Below are 15485 nucleotides of genomic sequence, written 5' to 3'. Positions count from 1 at the left end.
TGCAAAGAACAGCAGGCAGTAAAAACCCAAGGTGAGGGTCCCTCCAGCTTCTTGCTCAAAGGACATCTCTCTTGATCTGAGGAGCTGAGGATCCATGCTTGGTTTTCCTCTGGGCTGTTGACATCCATTGCTCCTTTAAGCATAAGCTAGTGTTATCTGGTGGCCTGAGTCGAAGAGGCTCTTTAGGAAGAAATATATATATATTTTAATTGCTTTAGTGCAAAACTCTGCAAGCTAATTCCTTCTTCCTTCTCAAGCCACCTTCTGACTCTTGTTTTTCTGTCTTGCAAGCATCTTTGCCAGCTGGCCTCCTTCCACAACCTGTGTTTGTGCAGATATGCTCACAGAGCTGATGAGAGTGGGCTAGTCTGCCCACCCCGTCCTGTTGCAGCACAGCATGCTGCCCATGCTCACCCAGCATTTCTTTACTCACTGCCTTTCCATCTCCTGGGGAAGGGTTTGGTTCCCATCAAGTAGATGGGTGAGGCTGGCTCTGCCTGCTCTGGTGTGACTGCTCCTTGGCGATCTTTAGGCTCAGGAACAATGAAGAATGGTGAAAGCTTTACTTCCCAATGTCTAGAGGAAATAAATGAAAATTCTTGGGTGATCCTCTCTTTGCTAGGAGGGAGAGGATCCCAGCCACCTATTCAAGGCTGTGACTTCTCTGTCGCACAGAAATCAGAGGCTGTCTGATCTGTATCTCTGGATACAGTTAGACCTTGTTCTGCAGGCTTAAACCTAGCTGGCTGCTTTGGATTTGAGTGGTTTTGCTGGCAGTCTTGCTATGGTGCTGATCAATGTATACCAGCATTTCCCTCAAAACTGAGGAGCTTCTCGTGAGTCAGAAGCACCTGCTGTCCCCCAGGACGTGGACTGGGTGCTGGTGTGCCTGTTGTTTTGGGGCTGGAGGGTGTTAGCTACAGAGCCGTTCAGATGCTCTTTGTATATCTCTGTTTGCAGATTTGAGGAGGACGAGGGAAATAATAAACACAGTTTGCATTTTTGGCAGCAATTTTAATAAGCTAAAATGGTTTTACCTTATCTGAAATTCATGCATATGTGTCTGGTGTCACAGATAGGGCCTGGGCATTGCTTCCTCCCTGGGAGCCCATACCCTGACCAGGTTCTGGCATGGTAAAATGCAGAACAGCTCAGCTTTAACAGGGCAGCAATGCTGTGCTGACACCCCACTCCTTTCCCCTTCTGCTCCCACTGCTGGCACCTCCAGAGCTGAGCACAAGACTTTCTTGAGATGAATGTTTTTAACACAAAGCACCGTGTGTTCAGAGCTACTGAGAAGTAACAGGTTTATCAGTTAAATCCCAGCAGGCCTGTACATGTTGTCGCTGTCTGGTGTATTGCAATAAAAATATACATTAGAATAAGTATAAATACATATTTACAGTGTGCAAGGACAAGCCAGGAGTACAGACTCTGTTTTGAGTTGCCAGGCTGTGTATTAATGAGTAACAGCTTAAGCAAAGAACAGGGGCAAGTATGTTTTAAATCTTAGTAAGGAGAATGGCTTTGGATTTACAGCAGTGTAACTGAGGACAGGATCAGAACTCTTTTCTCTGGGCAGTAAATGAATTTTGGGCTTAGACTGCTGCTTCTTTGCCCGTGGGGGCAGCCTTCCTTAATAAGCATTTGGAGTGAGATGGTGAATGCCACAGCCCCTTCTGCAGGCTGCTTCCCATAGGAGTCAGCATACGATGCCATGTGTTCAGGGATGTAGTCATGGAGTGGTCTGTGCCCTGCTGCAGTGCCCCACTCAGCAGCAAGCACTTGTCTTTTTAATGCTATAATAATACTTTGTCCTTCCTCTCAAAAACTCAAGGGACTTTACAAGCCTGAACGAATTATTCCTCATCACCAAGAGGTGTGGAGAAATAGAAGTCAGATCCGTGCAGTGACTTGCCAAAGGTTATGTACTGAGAACACAGCAGAGCTTAGAGGAGAGCCAGCTATTTACTTCTTCCAGTGCTTTGCTTCAACCTCTAGACCTGCAAGAAGGAGGAAATACCACTGCTATGTTTGTGTAATATTTGTGAAGTACTCATATCATGCCAGTGTATATGGGTTAGACCACTTCCTCCTGTAAGAGTGGAAGGAAATCATATTTCTCTGGCCCTTGACATCTACATCCATGGTCATTCCTGACCATGCAGTGACACAGAGCTGTCCAGGACAGATTTAAGCCAATAAATCCAGCACATAGTGCAACACTGGGGAACATCCCAGCCTGGATTCTGAGAGCCAGTCTGTCTCACAGGGTACTGAGATACAGAGCTCATTAACTTATCCCCAGTGCTGTGGCATGGCTTTCCCTGGAGTTCATCTGATTGTCACTTGCTTAGGGATCTTTGCTGAAGGGTGTGGATGTGGAATGCATGCAGAGACCCTTGCTATTAGTTAGGGATAGGAGCTATTTTTTTTTCCCAATATTTTCCTCCTACTCCAAGCTAAAAATAGGACACGGTTAATTTGTCACTTGATCACAGTAAATGCTCCACTGAAAGAAAATGACTTTAGGTGTCTGTTGCTGGAATTTATGACCTGGGCAAGTCTCTGCAGAAGCCCTGTCCAGGTTAAAAACAACTCACTGAACGCAGTCTATTTGCATGCCCTATCCTTATCTTCCTAACCATCAAAGCAGAACATGGTTACAGCAGCAGCTTGGCACAGATTGTGGCTGCCACTAGTCCAGGTGTTCCCACCTCACTGCTGGTCAGGTCGGTCTGATGGACTGAATTCTGCACGTGGTGTAAATCCAGAGTAATTGTGACCCTGGAGGAATTCCCCTGCATTTACACTTGAGCAGGTGATACCAGATCTGGCCTGATACCTGCTGTAACCAAGAAGTGAGAGCTCCCACAAGTTTCTTTGTCACGTACTGGGGTGTGTAAGGCTCTGGGGTTGCAAGAACACCAAAGCCAATGACATGGCATTGTCACTTCCCAGAAAAGTGCAGGAAGCTATGTGAGCTGAATGAAATGAGAGTCCCCGTGCTGGATGGAAATGCTAGGGAGGGCTGTCTTCCATGAAGCATGCACTGGCAGTGGGACCTCCAGCAGAGACCTGGAGCTATCCCTCACTTGAGACTGTGTTGGGTCTCCCGGTGCCTCCGTAAGTCCACCTTACGTTGGAAGCCCTTGGCACAGAGCTCACAGCTGAAGGGCTTGAAGCCGGTGTGCTTGCGGCTGTGGGTGATGAGGTTGGAGCTCTGGCTGAAGGCTTTGCCACATACCTGGCATTTGTGGGGCTTCTCTCCTGCAGAGCAAAGAAGATGGTAAGAAAGATCTCAAAAGAGAAAAAAATATGCCTGCCAATGTCTGTGCTCTCCTTCAGGAGCAGAGGGGGATTAAAACCAGAGGCAGCCCTCCCCCCCATCTTGGTCCCAGACCCTGTCTGCATCCAGGGCTGGGGGTGAGCATGCTATGGACCAGAGGCTGGACAATGAGTGGCTCCTCATTACACAAAAGATGAGGTGCATCTCAGGGATGCTCAGACTTTTTGCTATCTTACCACATAGAAAAGAATGACTTAGTTTCCAGTCACAGAGAAGCTGGACTGTGTGTGTGTGTGTGTGTGTGTGTAGACATGAGGGACTCCAGTTTGTATTTATTCCACGGGAATATTTTGTTTCTCACCAGTGTGGATGTAAGTGTGTTTCTTCATATCTGACTTCTGGTGGAAGCGCTTGCCGCAGTATTGGCAGGGATAGGGCCGTGTGTCGGAATGGATCAGCAGATGTGTGGAGAGGGTGGAGGAGCGCTTGAATGTCTTCCCACACATCTTGCACTCAAAACTTCTTTCCTGGTAGGGAAAGAAAATCATGAGGTGTCAATCAGTGGCTGCAGAACATGTGACAGCTTGAAGAGTGTGGTAGATATGATGAGCAAATCTCCTCAGCTCATGGCTGACGTGCTAATACAAGGAGGATGAAAGGAGGGTTTAGGGAAATAGTTGGCATCTTGTCCTGCACCCTTTAAGAGAAGGTGAGGCACAGGAGAACTAGTAGCAACAGTCCTCCCCATGCAGGACTTTCCCAAGGACAGTCTGAGAGTGGAAAGGTGAGAACTATGATCTGTGGTCTTCATAGCTTCTGTGGCTGGGTGCTGCAGGAAAGCCATTGCGTGTGTAATCTAGGAACCTCCATCATCACAAAAGTCCAAGCACCACTGGGCTCTGGAGGGCAGCTCTCAGGAAGCATGCTACAGACCTGGGAGTGAATGTTGGTGGGCAGCTCTCAGGAAGCATGCTACACACCTGGGAGTGAATGTTGGTGTGCTGCTCCAAGCTTACAGCATGTCCGAAGGTTTTGCCACATACTTCACAAGCGAAAGGCCGGGTCCCGCTGTGAGACCTTCGTACGTGGACCTCCAGGCCATGGGGAGTGGAGAACACCTGAAAAACAAAATGCCATTGATTTTTCCAGGAGGCAGATTTGTTTTCACCTCTGTTTACAATTCTTACTCTTCATTTGATTTTTCCCTCTCTCAGGCTGTGTAAACTGTACCATTCTTAGCTCACTCCAGCCCCAGCTCATGGCTGAGGTTCTCAGCCACACACCTTGTTGCACTTCACACAGTGGTAGGTCTCCATGTCCGAGGAGTACCGCATGCTGTAATCCAGAGGGGGCTCAGCGCTTGGCAGGAGATGGCTTCCATACAGGCTGACCGGGTGCTCCAGGAGGGCTGATTGCATGGTGGAAGACATCTGTCTGTAGCTGTATGGCAGTTGGAAAGCATCCCATGAAAAGCTAGTTTTGTAGAAGGTAGGCGTGCTCGTTGGGCCAGTGCAGTCTTTGACTTGCAGACCTGAGATGGTCATGTCTGAGTTTGTAAAGGAGAGGGAGAAAGTGAGTGTCATACCAATACCAAGTTACCCCCAAGCTAAGTCAAGTCCTGGTGCCCGTATGATGTTTGATTTAGGACTTTGATTTCAATCTGAGGAAATGTTAATGGAGAGGGGATGCTAAAGGATTATTTTCTTGAACAAGTATTGTGGGGACACCCATATCATAGTTACATTAGTTGCTGAGATTTGGAGGCTTGCTTGCTGGGAATCATAACCATATGCTTCAGGGAGATGCTGATCGAAACCAGAATCATAAAGGGAAATACAGGAAGGTCTTAATGAGCTCTGCTTGGGGCAAGTTTGACCATTGGTGTCAAAATAAGAGCAGCTATTTACTGAAAATCTGGACCCAGTCACAGGGGCCCCCTAAGCTTACAAAGCCCTGACTTCTTCTGCAATTCTGGCTTTGGTTAGCAGACCTTGAGCTGAAGGTCCTGGCAGCATCCTGCTCAGGTACGGGACAGGGACACTTTCTTCCTTTGGTTGAAAAGAATCCTTTTCTTGTTTTGGAACCACCCATTCCAGGTCCCGTTTCTTGCCATCCTCTGGTGTCTTGTCTCTGTCTCCTGCAGCTGTAACCACAGTAGTGTCACAGTTAGTTTATGCTAGCCAGTAAGAGAACAGTCAGTGCACTAAGCATGTGAACTCATGCTTGGACACACAAATCACCCACTCAGTTCCCTGAGTTGTTGCAGAGTGGCCCAATCAGCATGGCAGTCAAGGTCTGTCTATTGCTGGCAAAGGGAAATTCTAAGCAGAATGAGATATGCAAGTTAGAGAGGGGCAGGATATGATATGGCACTTGATGCAACATATAGCTACAGCAAATTAACCCTAGGCTGCCACGTTTCTGTAGAATAATTTCCTTATTTAAAACCATTTTCATTTATGAGGGTAACTAACAATCACTAATTTATTAACTTCCCCATCTCTCCCATCAGAGAGTTCAGTAGACAATCAAGTAAGGAAGCTGAGAGGGGAGGTAACTGCTTGTACAGCTGCAAAGGTTGCCAGAGAGCCTTGTGTCCTTCTGCCCACTCACATTTCTCCATCCCCGTCCCAGCCCTTTAAGAGACCAACCAGTGCTTGTTAGATGGTTTATAGTACAAATCTAAAACAGAAGTCTAATACATGTGCCTCATTTCTGCTGCAGACAGCACTGGGCTGCTGAAGGAGAGCATCCACGTGTCATCCAAACCATCTTGTGCACTGCAATTGGCCAAGGGATGATGTGAGGAACTGACACTGGAAAGTTGCCTCCATTCTTCTATCAAGCATATCATAGGGCTGGACTCTAGTTCCACAGCCAGGGCTAGAACAAAGGGTAAGTTGATCCTAGATTTGAATAATGAAAATTTGAATGGTGCCTGAAGGAAGGAGATAATTGTCCCAGCCCTGCTATTGCATGGATGGCTGTGGGAGAGCATGACCAGGAGCAGAGATGGCAGCAGGCATAGGCAGAAGCAGCATTGGTTTGTGTTAATCTGGCATACAGTAGCTGGTCTTTCCTCTGCAGTGCACAGGATTTCTTTCAGTCAGTGTTTGGATTTCACTATTTTCTCATTCTAGTTGTAACCTTCCTTGCAAGTCATCAGGAGGAGGTGGTAACACTGAGGTAGAGAAGATACGGTGAATGGAGGTGGGAGTCAACAACTGGAGCAAGAACAAAAAACAAAAGGCAGAATTCTGTCTAATTCCCACACAGGTAGAGTAGTGGCCATCAGGAACCCTGTGCTTACTCAGGGCTTCCAGTGCTTGCATCTGCCCACAGCTTGCCAGAGTAAGGGATTCTCACTCTGCTGGAGTTATAATAGCAGCAGCCCAACAGGAAACAAAGGAAGGATCTAAATTCATTTCCAGCATGACAATGTGGATTTAGCCAACAGAAAGAGGGTGCACACAGAGGGACCAGTTTGTCCTCAGACTGCCATCCCTGCATGGGAGACCTCAGTAATGCTTTAGCTCATTCATCCAGCTCCCTTAGCTTGCTTACTCAATTATTTATTTGCCTCAGCGTATTCTTACGTGCCTGGTAGATGTACTGACTCACCAGTGAAAGCAGAGGTGAGTGGATCCCATGTGAACATAGGCAGATCATCTTCCACAAAGCGGTGCTGATGATAGGTATGAGCCTTTTTGCTCTTCACCAAAAAGGAACGTGGCATTTTCCATTCACTGCCTGGGCAGAAGCATGGAATAACAGCATGTAAATCCCTGCAGTTTGTGGGGTTATTTCTCCTTGCTCCCACAGCACATCAGCTTTGCATCCAGCAGAGGTGAGAATTAAAGCTCTTCTGCTGGGGTAACAGATAGCCCACCACAAAGGGTCCCCCACCCAGCTGAAGGGATGGGAGTGGTTGCTTGGCTTTAGGTGCTCGATGGGCCTTAAGTCTGGAGAAAACACAGAGCTGTGCTTAAGTTGTTACAGACCAAAAGTGTTCATGTGGCAGGGATACACCAGAACTCAGAATCTCCTTGACATCATTCTCTGTTCTGGCTGACAAAGTCAAGCAGAGGCTGAGCAAAGAGAGGTTACCTTTTGGACCCGACTCAGATATCACAGACCGTTGAAATGATGGGTTAGGAACAAACATAAAGTGCTGAAATTTAATCATACAAAGTTCTCTTGCAATGCATCTGTTATCTTTGCTACCCAGAGCCCAGCCCACCCTGTGCCCGCTCTCCATGGCCAACAACTGTTCTCGTGCAGACAGTGTGACAACAGGCTCAATCCTGCGTATGGCAATATCAGCTGGTGCATTATTTGCATATGTATTTGCATTTTCCCTAGTAATTGTTCAAGATAGCAGCACTAAAAGCAAATCTTGCTATATTTCATATGGAAAGTCAGCAGTAAGTCCTGGCTCTCAACCGATGGGCATTATGTTATTGCTTGGGTTCTTTTTCTCAGGAGCAGTTGAAGCGCGGAGTACTTATTTACTGAAAAAGAACACAGTTTGTTCCTGTTGAGTAGTAATGATGTGAAGTGTCTGCATAAGTTAGGACAGAGCAGTGTGAGCTCTTGGAAACAGCCAGGGATGGAAAAGCTCTTCTCTGGCTCCTCTCTAGGGTTCAGAAGTGTGTGTGCTTACCTCATAGCCCAGTGGTGTTTCATTTAAAGGTCCAAGGGACAGATTTACACCAGATTTATGATGGCAGCTTTGCCTACATTTACACATATAAGGGCACTCATGCAGCAAAGTCTGCTGTGGTCAGGTAGGTTGTGAAGCCCACTGCTGTCTGTAGGAGTCAGGTGCTCACCAGCCCCAGTGCTGCTAGAAATCCCATTACAGCTCCAACTGTCTTTTTAATTCTGGTCCAGGATTCCCGCTTTCATGTATGACTTTAGCCATTTTTTTCTTCTGAAATGACTCACCTGTTTTTATCTTCTTCCGAGAAATGTACATGTGACTTGAGATGAATATGAGAAAACAAGCCAAGAGTGGATGTGTTAATTTAATTTTAGTAAGAGAACAAAATAGTACTGAGAAGGAACCATAAGTATGCACACAGGAGAAGGCATGCTGAAATACATTGCTGTATTTACATTTCTGTAACTCTCCAGTGAGGTTCCTTTAAGTATCATGAAGTGTATCGGCCTGACCTGCATGCAGAAGCATTCAGCTCAATAGCACAGAAGTGCTCTGGGATGGCCACGACCATTGCAGCAGTGCTCTGCCTGGCCATGTGCCTCACATCCTATGGAAATGCTTAGCTCAGCTGGGAGGGTCTCAGTACCCTTGCTCAGCCCCGGGTGGGATGTATGTGCCTGGAGCTGCACTTGACAACACAGACGTGCCCCAAATTAAACTCCTGCCACAAGCCCTTTCTACATGGGATTTCCACTCATGTCAAAGGGATTTTCCCATAGTGGGCAGGACCGTGCCATCTACAATAGAGAGTATTCAGATGTCTAAAGCTTGCTGGTATGCGTTGTCTGCCTGAATGAACCAGTTAATTTTCCTGGGCTTCCCACACAGTGAAGGAAGAGGCTCTGGCAGCAGGTGAAGGACAAAGTGAAAGCGTGTGCTCAGTGCTCCTGGAAGAGCTGCTCTCCCTGCCCACCAGCTGGAACATCCGGAGGCACTCACAGATAAATTGGATGACTGCAGGTGGGTGGCAAAAACAGCCTTGCTGTGTTTTACTGTAGTATCCATGCACTAAGTATACGAAGGTACTGATTCCAGCCCATCTTTTCAGGTGGCTGTTGAAAGTTGCTGCCTAAGAATCACGAGGGTTTTTCTGGATGTATTTGCCCCAGCATATGCAAAAATTTAGGCCAGTATCTTGGCTGCTGATAAGGGCCTGTACTGAGCAACACACTCTTTAATGCACTACTGAACGTTGCAAAAGGAAGTTACCTTCCCCCACCCCCATTTTGCAGAGAAAACAGGAACTGGGAGCCCGAGCATAGTTAATTAACGACTGCATTGGACTGTCTTTGTGATTCACACAGCCAACTTAGAGGAAAGCTGGGAGCACAGATTGTTAGAGGAAAAAATACTCTCTCTCTCTGAAATTCAAGATTATTAGCAGCAAGTGTTGAGCTGCTACAGACAGCTAACTGCACCTCACAGGGAATGCAGTGCTGTGGACAGCAGGGCCTGCTATGGCTTGAACCATCACTGAAGCTTCCAACAGAATTTAGCTTTGACCTTTTGCTAAAAGCTGGACTTGTCTTTTATGGAGCCTGTTCTTGCCAGCCCCAGTGGCGATGGTTTCTGTCCCTTCTCATAACTGCATGGCAGAGTTCATTGCTTGGGCAGGAGCGTCTTCCCGAGGTGCACGTGGATGGGTTGGGTTCAAGATCCTAATTTGTATCCTAATCCTAAATTGTAAGGGCTCATGTTCCTCTTGAAGCCCCAATTTCCCACCTCAGCACACAGCAACTCACAGTCCCCAAAACCACTGGATTGGCTCCTTTGGTATATTTTAGAAGAAATTGGTATTCTCTCTTCCCTATATGAGGTTATGGGTCTGTTCTGTCAGCAGTTCCTTCAGGGACACAATTAACCCCAAATTACTGTATTTTGGGGGCAAGAACTTGCAGGATTGTGCCATCCTGAATCAGGAACCCAACGTGCAATGTAAGTTCCATTCTGAAGCTGACTCATTTTCCTCGAAATCTTTCTAAATTCAGGTTTCCCATTTTCAAATTTACAATGTAAACTGTAGCTGCAAAGCCCTTTCTCCCATGGCACTCAGAAGGAATACTTAATTTTTAACTTAAAATTGATGCGTGGCTTTATGTAAATTGATGAGAATATAAAGTTTTAGCCTGAAACAGGCTTATTTCCTTCCTACTGCTTAATTTATTTTAAACCTTAATATTGGTTTGTGTTTTTTCTTTTTCCTGGCAAAATTAATCTATGAAGAACAGTGTATTTACTGAAAGACTACATTTTTGAAGAAAAAAGCACTAAACATAACCCGTGTGCGATATTTTTAAGAGCCCAAGTAAAATAAAAAGTTTTGTGGACTTCTGACTCTTAAAATATAAAATACTTCAGAATTCCAGTTCTTTACACTGAGATCAAGCCAGGCTTGTAAAATTCATTGTACTTGAGGCAAATAATTTGAATGTGGCTTTTTGAATGGGGAAAAATGCACAGAACGCTTTCCATTCCTGCAGTAAGAATGGGCAGATGGCATTATGCCAGAGCCTGAAAATTACAGTGACCATTTTGTCAAAGATGTAGATGGGGAATCCATGGAGATCTTTATTATCTAGACAAAATGCTAATAATATAATTGCAGTATTTGTCCTTCAGAAAACTCCTTTGCTCCTAGTGATGTTGGGAATGCCACTGGTTTTAGCAAACTGCCTTAAGCTTCCATTTATAGACTTACGTGGCACAGTCTAACACATCCTGTGTCCCTCTGTAGATGCATTTAGTTTGTGGACTTGTAAATAATTTGTTTTCCTGCTTAATGCGTTGAATCAGCCGGGTAAATGTTAGATATTTATAAATACCAAATTCCATATGCTAAAAATTGTTACACTAATTAGCATGGGCTTAGAAAGGATGGAGAGGTGATATAAATTATAGGTTGGAAGCAAAAATTCTCAAAAGGAGAGACTGAGTTCTCACCTAGCAAAATCGGCATCAAAACTTACGCAATTAATCATTTAAGTCAGCAGAAATCTGAATCTAAAAGTCTGTACAAGAGCAATTAAAAGGAAAAATACAGTATATCCTCATTGCTTAAGTACAGAAGTCTACATGTGGAAACTCCTGCTGCACAGAACTTGCTGGGATGCAGGTACCTGAGACCACTGACACATCTTCTGTATTTTATTCTATTATCATTTTCATACGTGCATGTGAGAGTGCAAAATAAGTATATAGTAGGTCACTTTTGTAAAGTTTGGCCATTTGATATAAGTAAAGCTTTATCACAAAGGAATGAATGCTCAACACAACTGACTTAGCGGGGAGCTACGTTACATATTTGCAAACAGAAGCAAAGAATAAGACAAAGGGTATGAAACGTATCAGAGCAACAAGCCAGACAGTGACATTTAAAGTGTTAAAAAGGATAAATAAATCACCTGTTTAGGGTACTCTGCTTTCCTGGATTTGCCTTGATATCTCCCCAGACAAGCCCCCAGCGAGACGTAGTCTTCTCCCCGGGCTCCTTCTTCCACTTTTTCACTTAGTTGCAGCCTGCTGAAATAGATACTTCTCCTTTTTTCTCTCTGTTTTTTGCCCCCGTTCCCCTCCCTGATTTTTCAATCAGATTATTTGTGTCAAAATCTGGCGGTGAAGAAACAGCCAATAGAGAAGCAGAGCTCAGAAAGTATTTGCTTATCAAAACTTCCCAGGACTTTGAAAACTTGAAGAGAATTCACAATGCCCAGCTGCAAACCCTAGAGGCAGCGCCCTTAAATTTCACTTTCTGTAGGAATACTCTTCTGTCATATTGACAAAGAGCACGACATGGGGAAATAATGTACAAAGCAGACATTTCTATGCTTTTTCTTAAAAAATAATAATAAAAAAATTTAAATAGCCCTTAAGAAACCTGTCTTTTCACACACGTTCATCCATGCATCATATCTTTCCCAAACAGACACGCCATCTGTCTCACATACTTCAGTCTCAGCAACAAAACTGTATAGCACATGTGTAAAAATTATTTTATTCCAGGATGGATCTCTCTCCAATTTCCAAGAAAAAAAAAAATAATAATTTCACAGTAATAACTGAAAAAGATGTTTGTTAATCAGCCTTTATTTTCCTAGATGTGTGTAGGCAGTCTATATGCATTTCAGGCACTGCTCTTATTTATATACAGCTGTATATAAGATATAGACTTAAGACATAAGAAGCACCTTTGTAAAAAGTTCTTCAACTCAAGAGCAATAATAAGAATTTGTATTACTTCTATCGCTTGCTTTCAAAAAAGGTTTGAAAATGGGTTTACAAGTGTGGAACAACTGCCTGTACGGTGGGTGAGAGAAGAGAAAGCACAGCAGGGCAAAATGCCTTTCCTCATCACCTGGTGGCTCTCCAGCACAGGTGAGATGGAAGCTGAAGAGCAGTGATATTCTTTGGAGAATCCTCAGACACAACTCTTGTCTGGGGGGAAAACAAGGAGAGAGCTGAGCTTTCCATAGGCTTGGAGGGGGGAAGAAGTGATTCTTTGATTTCACTTGTTTTCTGATTTCCACTGCAGCGCTGTGCAGCGTTGTGCTACTTGTGCCATTGGTTAACCCCTCCTGCACAGCAAAGATACCTCCTAAGTTTGTAGCTTCAGATGTACAGAAGCACGCAGCCAGCTGCCAAGCACTCAGACTTAGCTGTCAGAGGACTGCCTTTATGTCCTGGACTTTTCAGTGTGTTGTGAGCCTTCAAACACATCTCCCTGTTTCCTACAGCCAGTTGCACTACGTCAGGATTCAGCAAGCTCCATTTTCCTGCTGTAACGCAGGGCAGTGACAGCACCAGGAGCGAGTGGCTTCTTCTCTGCCACGCAAGAGGATCGGCTGCAGGGTGCTGGTGTTCCCCTGCGGAGCAGATGCGGTGCAGAGGAACCTCAGATTCATCGTGGAGGTAATTCTGTGTGTCGCTGGTGGCCCGAGCGCTCCCTGCTGGGACAGCAACAAGTCACAGCTCGTGGCACCGCGCTGCCCCACGGCACCGGACAGGCTGTGCAAAAGGGTTTGCTGAGACTGGGAGATAGGAGCATAGATTTCACCCACGTTGAGAAAGAATCAGATTTTAGTCTTTGCCTGTTTTCACCCATTTACTGAACATAATTAATTCTTGCTGTTTCCAGAAGCAAACGATCCCTTTTCCCTCTCCCTTTTCCCTCTCCCTTTTCCCTCTCCCTTTTCCCTCTCCCTTTTCCCTCTCCCTTTTCCCTCTCCCTTTTCCCTCTCCCTTTTCCCTCTCCCTTTTCCCTCTCCCTTTTCCCTCTCCCTTTTCCCTCTCCCTTTTCCCTCTCCCTTTTCCCTCTCCCTTTTCCCTCTCCCTTTTCCCTCTCCCTTTTCCCTCTCCCTTTTCCCTCTCCCTTTTCCCTCTCCCTTTTCCCTCTCCCTTTTCCCTCTCCCTTTTCCCTCTCCCTTTTCCCTCTCCCTTTTCCCTCTCCCTTTTCCCTCTCCCTTTTCCCCCTCCCTTTTCCCTCTCCCTTTTCCCTCTCCCTTCTCCCTCTCCCTCCTCCCTCTCCCTTTTCCCTCTCCCTCCCTTTATTTATTTAGCTGTATTTTGCATGAAAGAAACGTTCCCAAAGCATTGTGCTAGCAAGCTGATTTGCATCCTCTTAAACACAGGCATTTGAAGGATTACGTTTCCCACTACAAAAAAAACAAGCACTGTAACAGAAAACCAAGATGTACATTGCAGCTTCGGGGTTTCATGTGAAGACAGTTACAGGAATTAAATAAAATAGGAAAAAAGACAAGCTGCTGAAAGGACTGAGATGTTATTCTATGAAACACTGGAGCTGGCTTCTGCCAGCACCTTGAGCACAGACTTCCCATTGACATGAAGTACAACTGGCTGCTCTTAAACCAGAGATGATAAAACCAAGTCAACCACAGAAACAAAATCCTAGAAAAGACACAACACAATCTAACAAGGTGTACAGTCCAACTTCACCAGCTAGCTGGTTCTAGAGGAGATCCAAATAGCACTGGGCATAGTCCTTTGGAGAAGGAGGATGGCTGCATCTCCTCATTTCAGCAGGCTGTGCAAAAAATCATCTGTATCAGCCAATCTAGCTCCCCAAGTAGCTATCCTCTCACAAAGCACTTATATCACTGAATACAAATTGATCCCTGAGATACTCTGTATTACTATTATTACAGTGCTAGAATGCCTGAAGAGAGATGGGGGACACTGCTGTGTTTGATGAGGGGCTCTCATTCACCCCTTTTTACTTTATTTTATGTCAGGAGTTCCTTTGGAGCAAATAGCTGCAGGACTGGAGCATGGTCAGGAAAGCTGTCACCGTGGCTTCTTGTGATCTTCTGTAAATCTCTTTTTGTGGCTCCTGTTAAACTTATCACCTCTCCTCTTCAATGAAATCATTAGCAAAAGGTGATTTATACAAGCTGATTATACTAGGAAAATAAAACAATGCCAGTGCTGCATTTTAGCCTAGAAGGACCTTTGAGGTGACCCTTTGTGTCAAAATCTCAGTCATATTTTATGTTCTTATTAATCTGGTTTTCCCTTTTCTTTCTTCATATTTCAGGGTCAGCAGACAAAGAGGAGAACCAGAGAGGGCCTGGATTCAGAACCTCGTGCTGGCCCTGACTCACACGGGGGATATACAGTGAGTTCACTTTGCAACTGAAGGCAATTTAATTTTGTGTATTGCTGTGAGTTCTTATTACATGTCACATGCTCTGGTGCATCCTAAGTGAATAGATGATTACGTGCATAACTCAGCAAGAACAAACAGGTTAATTATAGTGCATCACACCCGTTCTAATGGTGTTGTCTTCCCTTTCAAATCTAGCAGCAAACCTCTCCTGTAGCATCCACGCTGTCTATGTCATATTTAACGGTACAGTAATTAAGTCACAGTAAAATAACACAACTAATTGTTCTCAGTTCTTTCCTGAAGCTCATTCTAACTTGAACTCTCTTCTGTGACAAAAGAAATAAATACGTCTGCATAGCAGGAAAAAATACCATCCCTCAGCCCAAGCTGCAGTAAACGTTAACTGCAATGCATGCAGCAGAAGCGGATTAAAAGCTCACACCAAGCAGCTCCACCTCATCCAGAAGCAGAATGACCCATCGCCAGAACAGCACAAAGGAGCTGCCATGTCTACAGCAATGAGAGCTGCAAGAAGGCACAGCTGGTGCTGCAGAAGTTAAAGACTGGCTGTGACTTGTTGCATGGGGCTCTCAGCTGTGTTTTCTTACACCTGGCTTCTCCAATATCTGTAATTCTCTCCTTACAGGTAGAATTGGATCAAACGCTTGCAAACGATTGTTGGTGCATCCCTGCTGAACTCATCCTATGGGGAACGCTGGGACCCCGCTGGGCTGAGGGCTGAAACACGGAGCTGAAGAACCCGTGTGGCATGGGACGGCTGGAGATCCTCCCCTAAGCCAACGTCCTGGCTTCTCCCCTCAGCCTTACTTAACCACAGGGATAAAAAAAAA

General features: G+C 45.3%; 1 protein-coding gene across 1 annotated transcript; it reads right to left on the bottom strand.

The window, feature by feature from the left end:
- Window positions 1–1010: 1010 nt before the first annotated feature.
- Window positions 1011–11866, bottom strand: GFI1B (growth factor independent 1B transcriptional repressor). The gene is made up of 7 exons (XM_003211289.5): window positions 11414–11866; window positions 6911–7039; window positions 5280–5432; window positions 4573–4835; window positions 4270–4407; window positions 3651–3816; window positions 1011–3270 (listed from the first exon to the last, which is right to left on the bottom strand). The coding sequence occupies exons 2-7, from the start codon at window positions 7023–7025 to the stop codon at window positions 3092–3094; spliced, it is 1014 nt and encodes a 337-aa protein (XP_003211337.1). The 5' UTR covers window positions 7026–7039; window positions 11414–11866; the 3' UTR covers window positions 1011–3091.
- Window positions 11867–15485: the final 3619 nt, after the last annotated feature.

This window comes from Meleagris gallopavo, chromosome 19 (assembly GCF_905368555.1).
Source record: "Meleagris gallopavo chromosome 19, MGAL_WU_HG_1.1, whole genome shotgun sequence".
In the NCBI taxonomy this organism is placed as follows: domain Eukaryota; kingdom Metazoa; phylum Chordata; class Aves; order Galliformes; family Phasianidae; genus Meleagris; species Meleagris gallopavo.
The sequence above is the reverse complement of the archived record's forward strand: the minus strand, read 5'-3'. Positions and strand labels throughout refer to the sequence as shown.

Bases quoted from the DNA above. Each gene is read 5' to 3' on its own strand.
- GFI1B (XM_003211289.5), bottom strand. From the start codon at position 7,025: ATGCCACGTTCCTTTTTGGTGAAGAGCAAAAAGGCTCATACCTATCAT. The intron at 4,408-4,572 runs GTGTGTGGCTGA...TTTGTTTTTCAG, and splicing joins ACTGTGTGAAGTGCAACAAG to GTGTTCTCCACTCCCCATGG. The intron at 3,271-3,650 runs GTGAGAAACAAA...TTTGCTCTGCAG, and splicing joins ACACACTTACATCCACACTG to GAGAGAAGCCCCACAAATGC.